Source organism: Penicillium oxalicum, chromosome I (genome assembly GCF_001723175.1).
Source record: "Penicillium oxalicum strain HP7-1 chromosome I, whole genome shotgun sequence".
Lineage (NCBI taxonomy): Eukaryota > Fungi > Ascomycota > Eurotiomycetes > Eurotiales > Aspergillaceae > Penicillium > Penicillium oxalicum.
Genome location: NC_064650.1, coordinates 5,473,042 through 5,486,540, shown reverse-complemented (window position 1 = coordinate 5,486,540; position 13,499 = coordinate 5,473,042). Strand labels below are relative to the sequence as shown.

General features: G+C 49.2%; 4 protein-coding genes across 4 annotated transcripts; 3 read left to right on the top strand and 1 right to left on the bottom strand.

Moving 5' to 3' along the window:
• Positions 1-974: 974 nt before the first annotated feature.
• Positions 975-1,935, top strand: POX_a01812 (uncharacterized protein; the record flags this gene model as incomplete). The annotated part of the gene is made up of 3 exons (XM_050110736.1): positions 975-1,273; positions 1,342-1,372; positions 1,432-1,935. 3 exons carry the CDS (start codon positions 975-977, stop codon positions 1,933-1,935), a joined length of 834 nt encoding a protein of 277 aa, XP_049974504.1.
• A 1,605-nt stretch (positions 1,936-3,540) lies between these two features.
• Positions 3,541-5,748, top strand: POX_a01811 (uncharacterized protein; the record flags this gene model as incomplete). The annotated part of the gene is made up of 1 exon (XM_050110735.1): positions 3,541-5,748. The coding sequence occupies one exon, from the start codon at positions 3,541-3,543 to the stop codon at positions 5,746-5,748; it is 2,208 nt and encodes a 735-aa protein (XP_049974503.1).
• A 3,610-nt stretch (positions 5,749-9,358) lies between these two features.
• On the top strand, positions 9,359-11,552 carry POX_a01810 (3,4-dihydroxy-2-butanone 4-phosphate synthase; the record flags this gene model as incomplete). The annotated part of the gene is made up of 6 exons (XM_050110734.1): positions 9,359-9,371; positions 9,443-9,570; positions 9,651-9,925; positions 10,281-10,681; positions 10,790-10,907; positions 11,042-11,552. 6 exons carry the CDS (start codon positions 9,359-9,361, stop codon positions 11,550-11,552), a joined length of 1,446 nt encoding a protein of 481 aa, XP_049974502.1.
• A 529-nt stretch (positions 11,553-12,081) lies between these two features.
• POX_a01809 (uncharacterized protein) lies at positions 12,082-12,966 on the bottom strand (the record flags this gene model as incomplete). Its single annotated transcript, XM_050110733.1, has 1 exon — positions 12,082-12,966. The coding sequence occupies one exon, from the start codon at positions 12,964-12,966 to the stop codon at positions 12,082-12,084; it is 885 nt and encodes a 294-aa protein (XP_049974501.1).
• Positions 12,967-13,499: the final 533 nt, after the last annotated feature.

The following is a 13,499-nucleotide window of genomic DNA, read 5'->3' as shown; positions in this document are numbered from 1 at the left end:
GCAGACGATCCTTCGGAGGTCGTGCATATTTCTGCGGAGTTGTCGAAATCAGCAGTGGGTGGAGCCAGACCAGTCACAGAAGTCTAGACGTGAGGTACCTTTTGCTGGGTGGGGCGGTATTACGATGCGTCAGAACCCCCGAGATCACGGGGAAGAAGCCGCTGGTGGGTCGGGCCATGCGATCATCCGGAGAACCCGCGTTTACCCGCCCACCGAGAAGAAAGTCACTTTCGAGGTCGCCCAACACGTGTCAAGACTAAAGGGGATCGACTGGCCTCACCGCCAGGGCATGGTCATCCACATCTCCGGGCTGAGATGCAGGTTACATTCATCCTGCAGAGTGCAGGCAATAGTCCCAATCTCCGGTGCATATGTAAGAAATAAACCAGCCTTCGGCTTCTCTGCTGTACGCAGGCCAGCCTGCCGTGGCAATCGATGACCAAATCCTATTCGGTAACAGCAAAGAAAAGGTCAGTGCAGCGGAAGGGCCAGGAGAGGTGTATGTACTTTGTGTGCAGCCACGCAGGGATTGATCAAGGCGCATGTCTGTGGTCAGACATCGACCTCTGTCGCCAACTTCTTTGCTTCGGATCTGCAGTGATCTCCGAAATCGGCAAGAATCCAGGTCTTGACATGGGCCTACTCGGCCGAACACTGCTACATCGTGGAAAAGTGTAGGATTGAAATGCGAATTTTTGGTCAACATCACGATCTCTTGACCTGAATAGGCAATTTCCATGTACATACCTACGGGCGGATGGATCATCCATCAGGGTGTCTCGTCCCGGCTTTGTCATCGAGGAAGTGAATGGTCCGACCTATCACATAGGAACCCATTCGTATCAAATTCCACGAGGAAACGCTGAGCCTTGGTACGCTCAGTGAACCTATTTAACACAGCACGCACGAGATTAAACAACAAAGTCAATCTTCCCTTAGACCGATCATTCGCGTGCGAGAATACTCAACCCAGCATGTCTCAAACCGTTACCTCTGTGGCCTCGAACCCAACGATGATGGTTGGGGACCAATCCCTGAATTTGGCCGATCTCGATGTGATCCGATATGGGGAACTCGTGAAAAATGATCCCTCCGAAATGGCGAAACTCTTGAAAGCTGCAGAGACGAAGGGATTTTTCTATCTCGATTTTCCGGACGAGATTTCTCCAACTCTTACCGGCTATCTCCAAACTGCGTATCGGAATTGCCATGAGTTCTTTAATAAATCCAAAGACGAGAAGATGCTCGCTTTTAGGGAGGGCATAGACAGGGGGTAAGAGCAATCGGCCATGGTCCCGTTTCAGAGCTCCGCTCAGCTAATCCGATATGGTATTGCTCTAGATACAAGTCGGGTGGTGTGGAATCTTTCGAGGTATGTGAAAACTCCTCCCTCAGTCTACATACCTCCTTCATTTTCTTACTTTTCTCTAGATTGCGCGAGATGAGCAAAGCGACATCGTTCTCCCAATGCCATTCGCAAATCATCGTGAGGCGACGTTAGAACTTGCCAATTTGTGCAACGAGATTGTTCGGACATGTCTCCGCAATCTCGTCAATGGTCTCGGCTCGTCAGAATTCTCGATCTTGGAGGACGATCATCACCCAGACATACAAAGCGACTCGGGGATCAAGTTTGTGTCTGCTCCAACAAAGCCACTTGCGGCCGATATGCCAGACACCACCCATACCGACACCGGCTCGATCACCCTACTGTGGTGTGAGAAGTGGGCAAGTCAAATGCAGTCCAGAGAAAGCAAAGAATGGCTGTGGATCGAACCCAAAGCTGACTGCGTTCTGGTCAACATTGCGGACCATGTTCAAACCCGAACTAATGGCCGTCTGCACTCGCCGGTGCACCGTATCAGCCAGCCAGGCGATGGTGAAGAGGAGCGCTTGTTTGTGTCGTATTATTTGAGACCTAGTAAGGTGAACTGAAGCAGACAATCCATAAATACCTGATGGCAAGGAACGTCTATGCCCAATGAACGTCGTGAAGTATTTTGCATGCTCAAGTGGCTCGAATTGTCGATTCGCATACGACAGTATACCGCTGAATATTAATGATTAAAAATGGTTCTCAACAAGCCTTGTATTTTGGGGAAGTTTCTTGGCCATCTCAAATTCTCTTTCCACCACCATGCTGGAGGGGTGAGATTCTCAGGCAACAGCAATTGTTTTACTTCCACGGTCACCGTGGCAAATTCCTTTGTCCGATGGCTCCATATTGCTCAGTCATCTCTGACTGAACTTTTTTCTTTTACAAGGGGTGTGCAGAATTTCGATGACTTTGACACGGAGCAATGCGATGAACAATCTATAATTGGCGAGCACCTTTCTTCCAAGCAAAGATTGGTTGAAATCGCTGATTGCATCATTCACAATATTTAGGCAGTAGCCAATCACTTGCAACTGACCTCGCATGCTGCGAGAATTCTGCAATGACTAGGTAGACAGCTGCTAAGGTCCGTGTAAAAAAGTCCGTTGAGTAGCCGGTAGGGCGTAGAAGCTTGCATTCTCGATGTCCTCTAAATGCGCTGACGGGTGATCTATTTTGGTGGCCAATCAAGGCTGCTCGATTCCTGAGATCCCTGGACATGAAACAAGGATCAAGGCTTACTGCGTTGGATGAGCTCTCCAACGTTGAGGATCCCAGACTGTACGTCCGCCCTTACTCAGCTGTGTAGGAATCCCATGGTCTCTGGCATGAAGCCCGCTGCGTATTCGGTCTAAGGTTACGCTAAAGCGTGACTCCAATCGGACAAACTTGACAGAACGTATGCGACCTCGGATCCAATAATATGTCATGGCCCAATAGTGACCCATTATCATTTATGATTAATCTAGCCATGAGCCCGATACCCACTCGCGCCTCACTTCCGACGGATTTACAAGCTCTATTGCGCGATCATCGCATGTTGCTTGAAAGCACGCGTTGCCATCGGACCATGCATTTATGTCCTGTCAGCCAGCCACCGCTCTTGGCAGATAGGTCTCTTGCATAAACTTTTCGTATAAGTCAATATACCGCGTCAGGGAACCATGTTTGACCGAGTTAGCCAATACTCGTCATTGCTTTGGGGCTAGAGGTGGATCTTGGCCGAACACTTTCCTGATTTGTCCGAGGTGACATTGTTCCATCTTAGTTTTCCTTGTAATACTATTAAGCTTTCCCGTGTTTATATTTTTTTTTCTTTTATATTTCAAATACGAATTCTGTCCATTTCGATTTTACCATTTATGTTAGGAGTCAATCCTCAGATACTGCAGGGGACTTACGGTTTGAATCGTGCAGCCACACGCGTAGGTTGACCGAGATCACCCGTCTGTACCGTAGGAATGAGAATAGAACTAGAGAGCTCTCCAACCCCATCCCTTGGGAGATTCAGTCGCCACTACGCATAACGAGGCCTCGACTCTTGTTGGATTTCTCCGCCGATCCGAAATCTACTTTCGCTTCCCCTATAAGGCTTCAAAGGTCAACCGAGAGCATAATTTGACGCGATTAACCCGATTGGACCTCGATGCAAGTTTGACTCAGCGATGATTCACGGAACCTTTCAGATTCCTTTGGGTCACCGGATTGTTCTCTATGGACTTTTCCCATTTCTCTACTTCTGGTTCGCGGCATTTCAATATTCGAAGAGCCCGAAATGCGATGAGTCGATCCCGCCGCATTCCAATGATAAATCCCGCGCTGAGATCAAAGCCTTGAAACCAAATGGCGCAGACACTGAGAGTCAAACCGCCAAAGAAAATGAGCTGGAATTCTACAAGGAATTTTACTTCAAGCTCCAGAATTTGGAGGATTTCCCCGAAACAAAGAGACGCGCTCAAGAGCTGTTCACTGCCCTTTTATCGCAAGCATTGAGAGACTTTGCCAGCGCCGAGGACAAGAGCATATTGTCATTGGGCCACTTTGACAAAGACGATCTTGCCAAATTCATGCAATGTCATCAAGAAAGAATCTCCACTCGATATGAAGAATACATTCGGCGCCGGCAGACCGGAGGCCCGCGCGAGCTCTTCCAGAACCGACAAGATGCCGGAGAATGGTTGAGAGAGATTGCACCCTTGAAGCTCGTTGATGGTGCATGGCTCGGTCACTTGAACACCATCACTATGCCATTTGCACTGCGATCCATCATCAAGCAGACATGGCAAGTTTTTATTGAGGAGCTGGGCAATGGCAGCGCGGATCAGCACCACGTCAAGATCTTTGAGGATCTGTTGCGCAATTTCGAACCTGACCTTCCCTCACCGACGTCGAGGGCTGTGCTGCATCCACGCTTCCAGTTGGGAAGTGTGAAATACTGGAGAGCAGCTGTAGCACAGCTGTTGGTGTCGTTGTCTCCTCACGAGTACTTCCCGGAGATTCTCGGGTTCAATATGCACTTTGAGTGTCTACAGCTCGATACGTTGCAAGCCGCGAAGGAGTTGCCAGAAGTTGGCCTGAGCGCCGACTATTTTCTACTTCATGTCTCAATTGATAACAATCACTCCGGACATGCCGCTATGGCGATGGAAAGCGTCATAGATTACATTGAGCACGTGGCACAGACAGAGGGCCGCATTGCTGCCGATGTGGCTTGGAAAAGAGTCCAGGCTGGATATGTTCTGAGTGAATGGCAATCCAGAGAAGCATCCCTTGACCTCAGAAAAATAAAGAGCTTTGGAGCTGGCTCTTTGACAAGGCTCGAGTCCAATGTGCTGGCCATCTTCGACTCCAAGATTCATGCGGCTCATCGACTGCACTGTGCAAGTGCGGCCCGAATTGGCGGGCGCACACTCTCCGAATGGCTCGATCCTGATGCCTTTTCCAGGGAGGAATGGCAGCATGAATTCATTCGATCTCTTAGAAAGAGCAAGCCGTGGGTGTATCCCGGTGATAGCCAAAAAAGCAGACTCGCGAAAGAGCTCCGATGGGGTGGCAAGATGTATGGGGCTTTCACGAAGGCCGAACTCGACACCCTGGATCTATGGATCGAAATCTTAGGCCAGAAAGAGCCTTTCTACATTACATTTATCAAGCCCACGGATCTTTCTCTGTGTCAAAACTCCGTGAACGCAGTCTTGAGTGAGAAACCTCCCTCTGCGACATCCCATGAAAGCAGTGTTCTCCGGACGACATATCAATCAAATGAGGTGCATGGATCAAACTCCCTGGTCGGAGTTAATCTCTCCCTTTTGCTTCCTCTCTGGTTCACCCAGTGCTGTCTTTTGGAATCATATCTATACGCACCCGGACGATCAACGGACGTCATCGGCTGCGCCATCGTAAGATTTTTGCGGGCGCAATTTGGATATGAAGCCGAGGACGCAATTGTGACGGGGACCCACGAGCCTCGCTCAGCCGAAAACGGTGGACTCGTAGAGATTGGCTTTGAAATTATTCAACGCGCGTCTCTGTCTCTTCCCAAAGATCTTGGGGATGTTCTCGCTTGCTGGCCTTGCAGCTTTGCCACTGAAATGCTTGAGCTGGCCTCCAAGCCCGTTCAGAACTTGGGTCTTTTGCTGGGAATGTCTGCTGCCTTCGTGGAAATGCAGGAAAGAGTCTCTGAATTTCCTAATTCAACTCTTCTTGGTCCACAACAAGCTGTGCGCCTTGCTTGGTTAGCACGGCGACAGTACCAATGCTTGCGACTTTGTTTCGATGAGATTACCACGAACCATTCACACCTCAGGGATTACCAGCGAGGCTACAACAGGGCAAGGGGTGAACTACAAAAATGCTTCGAAGCAGAATCGTGAGCATCAGAGACAAGCGGACTCGCTTGCATTCTCAGGCCTGCGGATAGGTTTACTCCATTGAAAAGATTTTGTACGAAGTATGAGTAGGGGCTGCTACTGAACGATTTCGTTGTGCTTTTTTTTCTCAAATCTAGTCAGCCTCAATGTTCTGTATCTACCTCGACAATTTCTTATCAAGTATAGAAAAGTATCGCACTACATAGAAACGTGGTTTCAAATCTTGAGAATGTTGTATTTGAAATATACTATTCAGAAACATGTCGCATACGCATGAATATACCAAATCACTACTACCGATGGCACTGGCTAGCAGGAAGGCTTTGATAAGCAAGACTGCTGGAAAGTTCAAACCTTTCATGACAACCCTTTCTACTTTCTTCAACAACATCGTACACCTGAGCCCAGATTCGGCCGTCGAGCTCAACTGTACTTCTGTAAAAGGGATCAGCTAGTGATCTCTCCCTAAATCATTCTTACCTTGGCCGTCGCGTCAATTTCGACCAACTATGCGCACTGCGCAGTGCATATCGCGATCTATCAGCAATTTCAGGTATCTTGCGATCTGCCTTGGACCGTCTAGTAACGTCATCTCGCCTGCATTCCCAGAACTAATGCTTCGTATATGCTCTACGTGTCTGTCTAAAACGACTCCGCTCCGTCATGGCTTTCGCAAGATCTTGCTTCGAGCCAAGAAATCCCAGAAATCCCGCCAGGCTCGCTGCATGTTCCATTGCCATGCCCGCTCCCTGTGCAGCATGCGGGAGCAAAGCATGAGCTGCATCTCCAATGAGCACCAGTCGACTGGACGGGCTTGCATAGGAAGCCATAGAACCAACCTCGCCCAGGGACCTGGTAGTGTACTCCCCATCTTGAACGGGGGCGGTCAAAGTGTGCACCTCTTCACACTAATCCGAAAAATAGTCTCGTGTTCTCTCAACGCTAGTAGGGTGGTTCCAGGATCCGACAGGGGATATCAATGACCAGATTGTACAGTTCCTTGGAAGCGATCGGGTACGCTAGCACGAAGACAATGGGCCCCACACATCTTGGACTTCGAGGATTCCATCAAAGGCGCCGTAAAAGGATCTGCAAGCATTCGCGATCTTGGGTTCACAGCACGATAGTGATGCGTCACGTCCGCTTCAATGTGTTCGCCACCCTCGGTCAAGACCGTCCCTATCTGGTGATCGACAGATGTGACAGGTACGCCAAATTGAACCGAGACATTGGGAAGGTCGTTCACGCATTGGAAGAGGATCTGCTGTAGATCTGGCCGGTGGATCTGCAACTGTGGCCAGCCAAAGAGCCGATGCCAGTCCCTGCCCATGCAAGAGTCTGCTACTGTTGGGAAAAAGCTGCAAACACGGGCCAAACTTACTGAGAGATGTATTTGATTCAAGCACTGCAATTTGATGATCTACATATATTCCTCTCTGGGAACGTGATTGCAGCAGAAAGACCCACCATGCCAGCACCGATGATGGTCGCTTTGAGTGGGACTCTGGGTTCAGTTGAGGTCATCTTTTGTATGTGATTAAGTGGAATAAATGTAGGAATCTTGGTTTGTACAAGCTTTTGCTCACACCCTTGAAAATCCACCTATTGTAAGCCAACAAGGAAAAGCTTGGATCAAGACTGAATTTTTCATGGAGATATGGCTTCATGACGCTGGGCGTCATCTAGCCAGACTAATATGGGCTCAATTTCTGCTTTCTAAATCAACCAGCCATATTCGTGGAATGAACTGAACAAAAATCTATGCAAACCACAATACATTGGAAAGCTATATCCTTTGCAGTTGATTGTCTAGTTTTTCAAAATATAGATCAGAGATTCATGACCTGATAATAATGAGCCATCTGGTGCCGTCAACTTTATGTCCTAATTCGTCTCTTCTAAAGAGCCGGGATTGAGCTAGCGTCAATGAACCAACATATCATAGCTGGCGAATTTTCTATGAGGCTTCATTGATTGGGTCATCGAGACCTTTTTTTGTCTTGTTTTCTGCATACTTAGCAGGCCACATATATCACAATATCACGGCAGAGTGAAATCTGTCATGCAGCTGTGAGGTCTTCTCGCTGTCACCCCGATCACGATTACATTTAAGATCATATCCAAGCCGCCTTTGTTCCAGCCGATCAACGATTGCTTATCATCTATGGATCGATGGTTTGGATGTTTATGGCCATGTCTACTGTTCAAGGCTTCATAGCGGGAATTCCCGTTCTCGCCGGGGAATGTACTTTTCTATCATTTCCAGAATGATCATAGATCAGCAATGATATTTCCCCCTGGCCGGAGAATCATACTTTGTCCGGTTTATGTTATCGCGCCACCTGGATAGCCTTGTCCATGATCTTTCGGAGTTGTGCATACGGACGAGAGGCATTAACTACAAAGCCGAAAGCTCGCGTAATGAACTTTGTGCTTGAAACTTTTATTGATTTTCAGGTGGTACAAGGATGGGGACCTCCTGCACGATGGTGGGGACAAAGGCAAAGGATTCCATGACGGGAAAATGCGGGAAAAATTAATTTTACTAATTTATCTGCTCTGTGTCATGAATCAGATCGGCCCCCTGTATCTGAGGCCTACTGACAGATGACTGCATCAATGTGCTTGGTAATCTAAGTGGTCCTCGAACTCCACCCTCTCGCAGGAAAAGATTTGCAGGTTTCACCGACCTTCATTCGTCCTTCGGACCTGCACCACCATGACTTCAATCCCGCAGAAAGGCTGAGAAGCTGAGCATTGATCTAGCAGAACACACATCCAATAAGTATGATCAGCCAAGGTCGGCCACGAGTCATTTTCAGAAGCTGAAGCTCGCATCGCCTGTGTGCCGGGCTCGGACGAAAGTGGGCAACATGCATCATCATGCAAGAACCCAAAGAGTCGTTCTTTTGCATCAGCGCTACTCTTCACGTCTAGGCTGTTTCGAATCGAACTCACTATTGCCCCCACCTGAATTCTTTACCCTGTCATTTTGGAGACAAGATCCAGAGAGAAAAAACCCTGTCTTGTGTGCCCACTTATTTGATACGTTCTGATTGTTGCTGCATAAACTCGAAACTCTTTCAACAAACTTGATCTTGCCAGGAAGAAAGCCTCAATACCAAATACAATACATCATTATCTACGAGTGGTAGTCATCTGCACCCCTGGTAGAAAATTGAACCTCGCATATTCTCCCTGTTGGGCTTTGTCTAGTACAAGCTGTACCGGACTCAAAACCTCTGTCCAAGAACGTGAGGTCAAGGTTTAAAAAGTCCTCAATGGCCGTGCAAAGGTACATGGACTAAAATTTTGAATTTGCACAGATGCACCGAAGATCTACGAGCCAGTCAGTGGAAGAAGAACGACAGACCATGGATGTCTTTGAGCGCTAGAAGAGCATCTACTAAGCACCGCATGCGTGGCACTACTCTGACACCTTATGATGGCCCGCCTCCAAACGATTGATAATTGGAGGATGCGGGGTCTGTGAATGTGGTATCGATCTATAAATATGGACCGTGTCAAATACGAGAGCTTACTTAGCGCTCAGGGAAATTTTCCTTTCAAATTGCCAACTACCCAGCTATATTCACTATTAGTCTGAATTATCATGCTCTCCAGCGGTATGTCCCTCGGAATTCATGCCTTTAGTAGGAGCATCATCCTTTTCGATCGTCACATTAACAAGTGAAAGCCCTTTTGGTACAAATCGACAAGGGTGAGCATGGCTCATACAGGATCAATCAGGTGGAGAATACGCAAATCTGTGACCCAAAGAACAAGAACTGGCTCGCTTTCGATTTAACCGTGGGGATATTTACTGTAAGTAATATTTCATCAATGGAGCAGCCGACGACTCGGTTGACCCTTGATTTTCTTGCGGCGGACTGATGAGATGACAGGTCTCGGGCTATGTACACACCGTCAGTCTTGAAGCAGAAGTCACTCTGGAAGTGTACAATATGACCATGGGCACTTTCCGTGGAAATCCTCATCATGGATTCAAAATCAACCTGGACCTGAGTATGGTGAAGGGAAGTGTGGAGCTACAACTGAACGATTTCGACGAGCTATGGCTTGATGTCGACTCCAAAGTATTCCAGGTCTCGGAGAATGGGCCTGGCCAATTTGTACCCTACAGAAAAACAAACTTCATCCGGGAGTTGCCAGGTTTCCGGTGCGAATCCTGGGTTTCAAACGAGGCTAATCATGGCTGAACTCATGAAGCGACTATATTGCCACTGGCTGTCTGATCGGGCAAGAGACGCATACTTACAACATTGAATTGTCACAACTTTGAGGTCTCAGCCAGTGGGGACTTCCAAGTATCCGGTACAAGTCAGGCGGGCCTAGTACCTGAGCGATCGTGAAAGTGCCGAAAAAAAGTTTGCGACGCAAATGCATTCATGAAAATTAAGTACACTGCATTCCATGTGTATATGTACGTCCATTGAATGTCAAAGTAGACATGAGCTTGTACTTGTCCTTCCTCAGGCAACCGTACTCAACCCCATTCTCGACAGATGAAGCAGATCGAAAAGAGAGTATCGGATCGGAGGGTTGGCGGCTCTGTCCTGTGCCGATTCACCGCCCGGCTCCCCCGCGCCGCCCGGCATCACGGGCATTTCTAATGCCCTGTCAGCAATTACGGAACAGGAGCACAAACGAGGATTTTCTAGACAACAGAGCTCATATTCGGCATTTCAGATTTCGCGATCCAGCATTTACCAGTTGGAGCTAACTTATTTGAAGTCCATTGCCCTTGAAATCCTCTACTATAGCTCAGCATTGCCGCCATCCTTCACCGAGGGGCAACCGAATTCACCCACCACTTCCTCCCGACATCCCCTCCACAACGCTTGCATCATGCCTTCCACCACAACAGAGATTGCGCAGCAATTTGATTCGATCGAGGATACGATCGCCGCATTCAGTAAGTTACCAAGATTCAATGCGCAAGTGTCAGCCCTGGCACCACCCTTATCTGGGCTGCAAATATCGCGACCTTCTTCAAGTACTAATCTGCAATGACTCACGACAGAGAATGGCGAATTCATTATTGTCCTTGATTCACAAGACCGAGAGAATGAAGGCGACCTGATCATTGCGGCCGAGTCTATCAGCGCCGCGCAAATGGCCTTCCTCGTGCGCCACACAAGGTGAGCACTTCAGCCCCTCGATGGATGTTCATGCGAGCGGCTGGTGTCTACTGGAGACCGCTGAGCAAAGCCGACTTGTCCCCAAAATGGTACCCTCGATTAGCTTCACTCGCTCACACAGTCCCTTCAAATAGTGGTCTGATATGCGCGCCCATTCCTCCGAGCCTCGCCGACCGTCTCGCCCTGCCGCAAATGGTTGCCGAAAACGCCGACCCTAAGGGTACCGCGTACACTGTCACTATCGATGCGAGCGACGACTCTGTGACGACGGGTATCTCTGCCGAGGATCGCGCGCTGACCTGCCGCACTCTCGCATCCCCTGATGCTCAGATTGACTCCTTCCGCCGGCCCGGTCACATCATCCCATTGCAAGCACGTGCAGGCGGCGTGCGCGAGCGCAAAGGTCATACCGAGGCTGCTGTTGAATTCTGCCGACTGGCGGGCAAGGCGCCCGTGGGTGTGATTGCAGAGCTTGTCGAGACTGGCGAGGTGGTCGAAGGTGTTCCTGAAATTTGCGGGAACAATGGTATGATGAGGCGCGATGCGTGTCTCCAGTTCGGCAAGAAATGGGGAATCAAGACGTGCACCATCGAGGACCTGGTCGAATACTTGGATCGGACCGAGGGCGTGAAAAACGGTCTCTAGTCGCGGTGCAGTAGCCATGTGAGCTTTTGATTGACTGGACAGGACGGTTGTCATGATTCGACGTGTTCTTGATTTCTGTGTTATTATTCTCCCATCATTTCTTCTGTGCCACTGTACATTACCGCGGCGGCGATTGGATAGCTCTAGATCAATGGATAAGATACCCTAAACTTCAACACGCATATCACGATTAAAGACCCGCAGCAAGATTCATGTTTCGTCAAAGCTTTGGCAACAGGATGAACCTTCTTCCGGTTATGCATACTTGGTAGTGAGGGCTTCAGCCTTTTTACAGTGAGGTTGTTTATGCTAAGAGGTATTATTACCGTTGGGTATCTAATTTTTTTGTAAAGTACAGTCATGAGATTCAATCAACTCTGACGATCTTGAGTTGGTTATCTCAGGGGAACAACTGCGAAAATGGCCCGGAAGAATGGGCAAATCACCAGAGACGCCAGCGCGATGCAATGAAACGAGGATCAACTTTTAAGCAGTAAGGGGACCCAGAAGCGCGATGCGAACGAAGTCCTTAACGTTTGAGATGAGAGTAGTCCCTTAGGATACCCTGCATGTGAGTGTTGGTGGTCTTGCCACTGCGTCGAGGTTTCTTGGTCTTTTTCTGTTCCACCTTCATGCGAGGCTTCATCACCTTGTTTTTATTTGTTGGTAGAATGCCCGCTTTATCCAGAGCCTCCTTCACAGCTTGAGGGTCAGGAATCTTGATCTTCTCCCAGATCTGTTTGAACTCGGGATCAAAGTGCTCGATTAAGGATGGATCGTTGGCCCAGACCATTTTCGCGTGATCGTCCTTTTTATTTCGAGTGACAAGCAATTTCCCCTCTCGCTCCAGTTGATTGATAGTTTCTTCAACATTGAGCCAGCCTTCCCGAAGCTCACGAACGCTCATACCGGCAGCTGTCTTCTGAGACTGGAGCTTTTGCAGCAATTGTTCGGCATTGCGGACATTATGCGGAGGTCGGAAGCTAAATGTACCCTCACCACCAGCGCCGGCAGGATCAAAGTCGACCTTCTCGTGGCGCTGGAGAATACTGCGGAGCGCTTGCACATATGCCGGATCATTCGCACGATGCTGCAGTGACAGGTACGACACAATGTCGGCGAATTTCAAGGGAACGGCCTTCGTCTTCATGTGCTCGATCGCAAAGAGAACTTGGGTCATGATATCCTTTCCTGTGCCTGTATTGGCTGGTTGCGAATACACGATGTCGGCATCGTGGCGTTTCTTCTTTAAATCGCCAACTGGAGAAGGAGTCGGTGCAGATGACGGCCCTAGAGAACTGCTAGCGGAAGCTGACGGGTTATTACCCGCCATTCGCCGCTGCGGTGGCAGGCGGTTTGCCGATTCCACCACGCTGGCATTGAAGCTCTTGAGCTGCTGTTGAAGGTATGACATGGCTTCGCTTGGGCCAGAGTCCCGATATGTGTGAGGTAGATTGATGCGCTTGACGGAGATGAGGTCTGCTCAGAAACTATGACCGGGTCGTGCGCTGAAGAGCAACTGAGCGCAAGTCAGCTCGGGTCTTCGCGCGCCAGAACCATATGAGCACCGGAGGTCCGCGGGAATCAAGAGGATTGACTGGAGTGGCAGAGCGATAAGTGAGTTGAAGAGAACGGCTATCCCGCTTGAAGGCCCGCTGAGTAGTCAATAAGAATAAGTTTCGAGATGGGCGATCCTGGAGGATGGGATCACGTGAAACTCCACCATAAGCCGCCTTTGACGCTAGCAACCCGGAGCGCGCGACAGCTCCGTCCAGCGTCCTCCAGCCAGCCTCGCTTCCCTTTTCGATCTCCATTACCCTTCTCTGCCATTCATTACCAGCCGTGTCCAAGTGTCGCCGCCTCCAACGTCTACATCGTTTTTGGAAGCGCGATGCCATAGGTTCGTCTCAGGAGCGTCGCGTGTACCTGAGCCTGAGCTGTGCATGC